Source organism: Akebia trifoliata, chromosome 11, assembly GCF_017979445.1.
Source record: "Akebia trifoliata isolate Shusen 1 chromosome 11, ASM1797944v1, whole genome shotgun sequence".
Taxonomy (NCBI): Eukaryota; Viridiplantae; Streptophyta; class Magnoliopsida; order Ranunculales; family Lardizabalaceae; genus Akebia; species Akebia trifoliata.
Window position 1 is genome coordinate 10,676,329 of NC_141385.1, and position 9,884 is coordinate 10,686,212.

The 9,884-nt window shown below is 34.3% G+C and overlaps 1 protein-coding gene and 1 non-coding gene across 3 annotated transcripts; both read left to right on the forward strand.

The window, feature by feature from the left end:
- The first annotated feature begins 2,681 nt into the window (after positions 1-2,681).
- On the forward strand, positions 2,682-2,752 carry TRNAG-CCC (transfer RNA glycine (anticodon CCC)). The gene has a single exon. It is a non-coding gene; the product is annotated as a tRNA-Gly (tRNA).
- A 1,479-nt stretch (positions 2,753-4,231) lies between these two features.
- On the forward strand, positions 4,232-8,789 carry LOC147390881 (O-Glycosyl hydrolases family 17 protein). 2 transcript variants are annotated; one of them, XM_086417340.1, is made up of 5 exons: positions 4,232-4,381; positions 5,244-6,220; positions 6,608-6,697; positions 7,588-8,002; positions 8,582-8,789. In XM_086417340.1, the coding sequence occupies exons 1-5, from the start codon at positions 4,300-4,302 to the stop codon at positions 8,602-8,604; spliced, it is 1,587 nt and encodes a 528-aa protein (XP_086273466.1). In that variant the 5' UTR covers positions 4,232-4,299; the 3' UTR covers positions 8,605-8,789. The 2 variants fall into 2 exon arrangements, with proteins under 2 accessions (XP_086273466.1, XP_086273467.1); XM_086417341.1 differs by lacking the exon at positions 6,608-6,697 and having other exon boundaries at positions 4,233-4,381.
- The last annotated feature ends 1,095 nt before the right edge of the window (positions 8,790-9,884 follow it).

The window sequence follows — 9,884 nt, forward strand, 5'->3', positions numbered from 1 at the left end:
TTTTACTTAAGTGATAAGAAAAAGAAAAAACGTGAACGGTGATTGGATTGATGATAAAATAGAATCCTGGGTCGCGAACAGTGATTCGATTGATGATGAAGAAAGGGAATTCTTGGTTCAGTTCTCCACCTTAACGACAGAAAAAAGGATTGATCAAATTCTATTGAGTCTGACTCATAGTGATCATTTATCAAAGAATGACTCTGGTTATCAAATGATTGAACAACTAGGATCAGTTTACTTACGATACTTAGTTGACATTCATAAAAAGTATCTAATGAATTATGAGTTCAATGAATTTTTGTATTCTGAACTGTTCTGATATATGTGATGAATCCATATTTTGTAGACTTGTTACTAGTATGAAGAAAATATTGAGTGATTTCCATATGCATAAAAAACAGTCTTGGTGGAAAAAATCACTTCGTTTTTTTATTGTTCCATATACGCCTGCTTTTGTTTGAGTAGGTGTTCTGAAAAGACTTCAGTTAAGTTATATAGAAAAGAGGATTCCTGAGTTTACAACAAACATTATCAATGCTTTTGTTTGAGTAGGTGTTCTGAAAAGACTTCAGTTAAGTTATATAAAAAAGAGGATTCCTGAGTTTACAACAAACATTATCAATGTTTTTAATATGTCGAACTTGCTTTCAATTGAAAAAATTGACGATATTAACATATTACAATTTGATTAGTTTGACCATGATGGAGGATTAGTTAATTTAAATCAACAAATGCAATCAATGGTTTCAAATAACATGTCATGGTGTCCGACCAGGCATATGATATGCAATGTGCAATTTGCACGTTGCATATCTGATGGCATAACCAAAAAAATTAGTAGGAAAAAAGGGAAAACATGCTCTTATTACAACTCTAGTAGAAGATAAGAAGTATAAATAGAATTAGTATAAGATTGATGGTTAGTTAATGTTGTACACCTGCCGAGTGGGATGGACGTGTGGCCTGTCAAAGCAACAAAAGAAAGGAAAATTACTTAAAGGATCTTTGTGGAAGGGCATCTTTCTAAATGATCTCTAAGTTTTCAGTTGTTGCTTAACAAGATATTTAGTAAACTTTTTCTTTCTAAATGGTCCTTAGACCTCATCTCCTACATTCTATACGATTGAATGCCCTAACTGTTCAAACTCATTGTTTTCATCCAAAAATTTGATTTTTGACATCTCAATCGAGTTTCGAAGACTCTATTATGTCCTAAAAGATTTAAGAAAGAAGAAGCAACCTTTTTAAAGGGTTGTTTTCAAATATTTTGAAGATGTAAGTAAAAAATTAAGATTTTTTCATTTTTATTTTTTCTTAGATTTTGGATGAAAATTGATCAAGAATGATTCTTTTGGATTAAAATCATCTAAACAAGTCGTTATCTCAAGTTTTTAGTCAATCTTTCCATTATTTAGTAAGAAAAATTCAAAAATTGAAATGGGTGATTTTAACAGTGTCGAGTTCACCACTTATTAAATAATAAGTGGTGATGGTGAACTTGACAGTAAATAATGGTGAGTTCGACGGTAAATTTTTTTAATCTGGCATTAAATAAAAAAGCATTGAGTGTGATAATAAAATTAATGAACTCGATAGTACGAACGACCATTCTTTAAGTAATTTTCCCCCAAAAAAATGCTTAAAAAGTTGTAGGAATGAGAGGGGTGGGAATGTCGTGTTTATTGAAGTGGTAAAACCTAAAAAGAAGAGAGAGAAAATATTATTTTAGTATCCAATGAATCGGTAAGCACATACTTTTGCTAGGCAAGCAAGAGATTAATAATTGACAAAAGTGGACGTGGGTTCGAGGGGACTTGAACCTTGTTGTGGGATCAATGGTCCTCAAGCCTTAACAAAGTTAGCTAAGTTGGTACATTTGTCTATAGGTCATATTTTCACAAATGCCAAACGGCATATATGAAAATATGTTCACAAATTACAAATGCAATTGCATTTTATTACATTGTATGTAAATTTTATTTTATTTTATTTTTTCTTATCATGGGTATCCCCACCCTTAGGGTGAGACTAATCCCACGGTCACATGTAGCGGCCCCTCGAAAAGTCCTACGAGCAACTGGTTGAGTTGAGGGTGGCTTCAAGAAATTCATTGCTTTGTGGGGTTTCGAATGCTTGACCTACCCTTCTCGAGGAGTTGATCAAGGCTCGACTTGCCACTAGGCCAAATTTCATTCTCCTCTTCTGCGACGATCTAACATTAATCAACGAACAAAATCATCTACCCCCTGCTCGTCTTCATGTTGACGATAGGATCTCCTTAGGTTTCATCTACATTTACCTTCTGTGTGATCACTTTCTTTCTTTATTAGGGTTTTAGGTGTTAGATAAAAACAGTTGGAAATCTAATTTAAATCTAGTTATTCTTGAAAAAATCAATTGTGTTTGACCTGCAATTGTCACTTAAATCGCTTATTTTAAACATCTTAGTCCACTAATTATTAGGTTCCAAAAATGAATCCTTTTTTTTTTAATTTTTCCCATATGAAAAGAGCATGCTACGACACATGCATTATGAGGCTCTTTCATCGAATGAATCTACACCATTCATTTCTTGAGTCACTTCTATGGGTCCTGTTAAATGGATGGTCAATGATAGTAAATGTGCTATTCACCATGAATAGATTTATATTAATAATTTATAATGCATTTCTAAACAAGCGCATCTGGTGTAGTGGTATCATAGTACCCTCCCACGGTACTGACCAGGGTTCGATTCCCTGGATGCGCAGGTTTTTTGCAAATTTTTTGGTTTTAGACGCAATCATGATAGTTCTCCAAATATTTGAGATACAGCATGTTTTCAAAGTTCAAACCGTTGATTGCCGTTGATCTAGTTCTTCTACCAACGTAAATGACTTAGATGCCCTTACCAAAATAATCTTGATTTTTCCTCCAAAAATCTTGTCATCTTTAAGCTCTTTTTAACTTTCAATCTCTGGTCTCTGGAAACTCTTCATTGTTTTAACCAAAAGTCCATCATCTGTGTTATATATATTTTTTTAGAGATATGTACATCAGTACCTTGGTAACACAAGATCAATAAAATAAAATAAAATAAAAAAGAGAAAAACCCTTTTCTTACTGTGATAGTGAGGAAAAAGGCTCATCCACCGTCAAAAAGACCTCGAGATGTATTACGAATCTCAAGGGTTTTGTTTGCATATCTCAAGGTCTTTTTTACGATGGATGAGACTTGGTAACACAGGTCTGATGCCACATGCTTGTAGATAATGAAATTCTAAGAATTTGAAAAAAAAAAAAAAATTATTATTTTTCACTGTTAAATTTTAATTCTAAGTTTTTAAATTTCAATTGCCGTCCATTTTGAAGGTTGAAGGAGCTAGAATATTTAATATGATTTTGGGGGATAAAGTTGAATTTTTGGCCCATAATTTTTTTTGTATAAGATATAAATGTTAGTTCTTATATATTATAACTCAAAGTGTAACATAAGTTATTAGCCCGGGTTGGACCGTCCGATAGTCATCGTCCAAGCCTGACCTTGATAACTAAATAGGCCTAATAAGTAGTAAAACTAACCGAATCTTGTTGAAGATGAACTGGGCTGGGCTGAAACCAAGCTCATTGAGAGCCCTAGTAGACTTGTAAGGTGTACTGAGTACAACTCTGCTATTTGGTTTTCTAGTTTGGTAAGTAAAGATTATTCCTTGCTTAAGTAAACCAACAATATCAGGAAGCCATCCGTATCAGATTTTTAGCTTTTGAAAGCAAATGCCATCTCGAATATTATATTAAACCCACCAAGTAAACTCAACATCTCGTTTGAGTTATTTGGTTATGTTATATATAACATTTTGTGGGAAAAATAACAAATTTTTGTTTATTTTATTTTAAAATATCAAATTGTTCTTAAATATTTAAAATTTTAAAATACTTTTATTTGACTCATCCAGGTTTACTCGACTTGTTGGACATTCCAGTCGAATTTTAAAATTATGTTCCCAAATCCCAATAACTGTTTTCTAACAAATTTAGTTGTCTCAAAAGCTAAAATTCCTCTAAACTAATCTATAAACATGTATTTATAAACTAACTTTTTTATTATAGCAAGAAACAAAAGATTCAAAGAAAAAGCTAAAAAATCAAAGGTCCATCAAAAAGCAGGCTAAGACACTAAAGATTTCTCTCATTACACTTAAAACCATAGAGCATCAACAACTCCCCAACCCAAAGCAAAGCATCTCTACATGAAGAAGTTCTCCTCTTCAAGAATGGGCACCAATCCACACACACAATCACCTCCACACTCAAGTCATGGAGAAACACAATGGTGTCCCCTCTACCACTGTAGTGGGTGTCTTGTTTCTTCTATTCTCAATTACCCTTCCCTCCAAAGGTTTGTATTATGTAATTCTTCCTTGTAAGATTACATATGTAGAGAAATAGAATGTTTGGGGTATGTGGTTAGTTTTTGTTGTCGTAGATGTTTTGAATTTAATTCATGATTGATCGTCCGGGATGTATCGTACCCTTTTAATCCTTTTGTTTTTTTTTTTGGTGGGGGAGGGGGTGTTCACATGTCACATAATTTCAAGTCAAAACCATCGATAATTTTGGTAGTTTTAGTTTATGTATTGTGACTCATTTTAAGGTTTCAAGAGAGTGAAATCAAAAAGGAAAACTAGGATTTCAAGGTTTTGAAGACCTAAAAGAATTATTGGGAGACCATGTAAATCTTGCTATACTCTTATGCTCTTTTCTTTTTCTTTTTCATGGTTTGATCTGGGGTCTATCTTTCATAATTTGCATTATTAGATTTATTTGAGAATGTAGTCTATTTGAATTAGTGTAAATTCTTAATATATTACGTTCAATATCCTTCAAAACTTTGGTTTTTCAAAAACGTCTTTAAAATGTATTTATTATTTTATCTTTCGATACAAAAAGTAAGGGGTATTTGAATCATTGTACAATAAATACTTTTAAAAAAGACTATTGCAATAAATGATTTTGAAAAATTGCGAAGAATACTAATGTCCCCATGAGATATTGTACAAGTGAAATCAAATATGAGGAGAAATTCATATTTAATCTCTATTTCAAAATAGTAAATCAATCGCTCTATATAGTAGAAGTTATAAATATTATTGTTCTTTGTGCACTTTATTTAATCTTTTATTATTTTCGTGATTTGATCTAGAGATTCCCATACTCGATCACAAACCTAAAATAATTAATTGGCTTCATGTCTACTTCAGGAGTGCAAGGAACCATTGGTGTCAACTATGGTACGGTTGCAAACAATCTCCCTCCACCATTGGAAGTCGCAAATTTCCTCCTCCAAACCACCATAATTAACCGTGTGAGGCTCTTCGATTCCAACCCCACAATATTACAAGCATTTGCTCATACAGGCATCCAACTCACCATTACTGTGCCAAATGACCAAATACCTAATCTTACCAAACTCTTATCTGCTCAACAATGGGTCAAAACCAATGTCCTCCCTTACTTTCCTGCCACAAACATCGTTCGAATATTAGTTGGTAACGAGGTTTTATCAACGGCTAATAAATTGCTTATAGCAAGCTTAGTCCCAGCAATGCAAAACCTCCATACAGCCCTTGTCGGTATGTCTCTTGACCGTCGGATTAAGGTATCTACCCCACATTCTCTAGGCATCCTAGCCTCATCTAGCCCTCCATCAACTGGGCAGTTTCGAAAAGGGTATGACACTGTTGTATTGAAGCCATTACTTAGCTTCTTAAAAGCAACCAATGCCCCTTTCATGGTAAACCCATATCCCTTCTTTGGGTCCTCATCAGACACCCTTGATTATGCTCTATTTCGAGTGAAATCCGGGGTGGTGGACACGAACACACAACTCGTGTACACAAACATGCTCGACGCACAATTGGACGCAGTTTTCTCAGCCATGAAGATTCTTGGCTTCTCCGATGTGGAGATTGTTATAGCAGAGACGGGGTGGCCATCGATGGGTGATTCGGGTCAGGTTGGTGTTGATGCCGAGAGTGCGGCACAATATAATGGAAACCTTGTGCGCCATGTTACATCCGGCGCTGGTACACCTCTCATGCCTAATAGGACCTTTGAGACATATGTCTTTGCTCTCTTCAATGAAAATCTAAAGCCCGGCCCATTATGCGAGAGGAATTTTGGGCTATTTCGACCCGATATGACGGCTGTTTATGATATCGGGATCCTTCGGCCCACGGTATGTATTAATCATTAGCTTGGTCATAGTTCAATGTTTTGTGCCATTTCAAAATGTCTCGACGTAACATTTCGGTTTCAATCGAAATCAGAAAGAAATGTGAACGTCAAAATATTCAATCTGTCTGGAATATTTTAACATGACTTTGAATATTTAAGTCTTTTGATTTTTCTCCTGACAGAAATATTGCATCGAAACGAGATGTAAAACCTCGAGCCTAGTTAAGCCATAACGAGCTTAAATAACTGAGCCCATTAATCAATAAAATGGGTTGGGCCTAACTAAGACCAGACATTAGCTTAAAGAAGTTATATTGCCACACCAACTTTATATAATCGATATATTTTTTAATGACTAAACTTGCTTTCTGTTTCTGTCTCTTCATAGAAACAATTCGACACAGGTGTCTACTTAGGTGAGAAAAGCTCTTCAAGCTCTAAAGGGATTGGTTATAAGAGTGAAGGAATGATTGAGAAAGTAATCGAAGATTGCCTCTTGTTTGATTGTCGTGACAACTACTTGTTGCTTCTTCCTCTACTTCTGTTGTTTTTCTTTTTGTTTTAGAACTTCTTCTTGCAATGTCTCTCCTTATTTAGTGTGTGATACATAATTTCATAATTGGTGTATTATAAGAAAAAGCTGATGTACCAATATAATTTCTCAAAGCTAATTCCTAAAGTTAAACTATGGGCCTACAAATTTATCTAATTAAGTCCAATCCTATCTAATGGCCCTACAAAATTAAATCTGAGCCCAAGGTACACATGCAAGTCAAGACGTACCAGTATTTCCATTGCCCCATCTGAAATTAGTTGGGCTATCAATGGGCCTGGGTCAGGATCAGGCCCATCCAGAATAGGTTTTGGGTTGCCTTTAAGTTAAGTCAAATCCTATCCATGAGTCTATAAGATTAAATCTGAGCCCAATGTACAGATGCACATCAAGACTTACCACTATTTCCATTGCCCCATCTGAAATAAGTAGTGCTGTCAATGGGCCAGGATCAGGCCCATTCAGAATTGGGTTAGCCTGTTTAAGGCCCAAATCTGACCCGGTCCATTTTCAGCCCTTGAAATGAAATGATCTACCGAGTTACTTCTTATAGATAGAAAATATGATCTATAAAAGCTCTAGCTGTACATATGGGATTAGCAACTCCCCTCGAATTTCAATCTATAGGTTCTTTCTCAATAATAGTGTTTAATGACATAAGGAGTTGATTTGTTTGTTTATATCTTTTAATCAAAAAGAGTTTCGATCATCAAGTTATAATTAATTCCACTAATTTTGTTTCAAAGTTTCTGATATTGTTCTTATATATACATATATCTACTTCTTTGATTAATCTCTAAATTTGGGTCTTGCAGGGAAGTGCATCGGTGCCTTCGATACCAAGCCCAAACACAAGTCCATCTATGAGCCCAAGTCCAAGCCCCATCCTTAGTCCTAGTCATAGCCCAAGCCCCATCTTTAGTCCAAGCCCAAGCCAACACCCAAACCCAAGCCCAGTTGTAATGCCAATAAGTCCAATCGCACCCAAGGGAAACCAATGGTGCCTTCCGAAATCAGGCGCAGACCCATACGCTCTACAGAGGAACATCGACTACGTTTGTGGGTTGGGTGTCAATTGTCAACCGATCCAAGATGGAGGCCCATGCTTCCTCCCAAACACGGTTCGAGCCCATGCAGCTTATGCCATGAACGCTTACTACCACGCTATGGGGAAGGATGCTTATGCTTGTGATTTTCGACATACTGGGGCAGTCACTACCATTGATCCAAGTATGCTTTTACTCTAAACTAATACCAATATGCATTAATTCTAACCCCGAAAGGTTGGCTCAATGGTAATTTCGGACCGATAAGCTGTTAATACCTGTAGGTCGTGAGGTCGATACCCAGTATAAGTATTAATTCCTCAGGGGTCACCCATGAGGGTGCACCCTCACTTACCTGGGGCGTGTGATGTGCGGGCGTTGCACGTGCCCCAAGACTAGTCCTTGGACAAGACCATTGTCTACGGGATACAAGTCCAATTTGATAAACTAGCATATCAGTTTTGGATTAATCATGTCCCAATCTTATAATAATATATGAAAAATATTTAAATAAATTATATATTGGATTTAGATGTACGATGTATTTAAATAGATTATATTTATACATCAAATTGGGTTCAATTAGATTAGATCTCAATATGGAATTATCATCAAATCAGATTGGAACCAAATATTGAGATCTGTTAAAAATTTAATTTGATAATTTGAAGATGTTTAGTTTCCTAATTAATCTCCATTGTTTTCGAACTAATTTTCTTGGTTATGCACATGTAGCTTATTTCTTTTCTTTTCTTATTTTCAGGTTATGGTGGCTGCAAATATTGATCATGGACATTGGTTAGAATATAAAAGATATAGTACAAGACCTCTTTTATTTTGTAATAGAAGAACCCATGTTATATGTGGCATATCATTAGCTTTATATAAGCATAGTAGGTCGGTTTTTTACTCATTTAGTAGAAATCCTTTGGTTTACATGATATTCTTGATTAATGACTTCATTTAGGTAATTATTTACTTAAGTAAATCTAGTATATTTTTGTTCCGGTGCATATATGAATTTGCTCTCAGAAATATAAGACCTAACTTTGATAGAGTGGAATAAAAGAACATGATTTAATTAGTCAACCTTAAATCTTTGAGACAAGACTTCATTATTTTTATTTGTAAGTAGGGGCAGAGCTACATCGGGATGAGTGGGGGCTATAATCCCCATTGAACTTTTTGAAATAAAAAATAAAAAATTGGTGCTTAGCCTCTTACTTTTTTTTATCAATATTTAAAAGTACCCATGTTTTATAAACTAAGGACGTGCAGCCCAATGAAATTTAGACCAGAAAAGCACTTTACTTAGTAATTTAGTAAGATTGCAAATCTGACTAAGAGTCATTGAGCTTAAATGGATTACCAAATTGACAAATCTAACACCACATCCCTTTATATTTCATGGAAAACCCTCACATAAAAAAAATAAAATAAAAAATCAATCTTTTGTTTTGGGCTTGATCCAATGTTTTGAAAATGGACGGTTATCGAACTTTCAAACTTTAAATTAAATTTCAATGGTGAAAAATATTTTTTTCAAAATTTATAAAAAAATTTCTTCTAATCATTGTGACATCAAATAATGTCTTTGCATGCAATAAGGTAGCTTAAAGACCCTTAGTAAGATTTGAAATTTTATTAAGTTAGTCGTATTCATTTAAAAAAAGAGATATTTACTGTATATCTCATGGTTGTATTTTTTTTTTTTTTTTTTTAAATCCCTAAGATTTCTGACAACTCCAAAAGAACTTTGAATGGAACCCATATTATTTTAAATGATTAAATATATGTAATACCCTTAGTTCTTTTTTATATCAAATACCTATTATATCCTTTCCCTCTCTCTCTCTCTCTCACACACACACACACACAACATCTATATATTATAACCCAAAACTATGAATCAAACTTTATTTTTATTTAAAAAAAAAAATCTGAGTTTTATCATGAAATGTATAAGCTTCTTGTGTTCGGTTGCCAATGTAGCCATGTGGACCTAATGATAATTTTGAGAGAGATAATCATGTTGAGAGAAGAGAAGATCAAATAAGTATTTGATT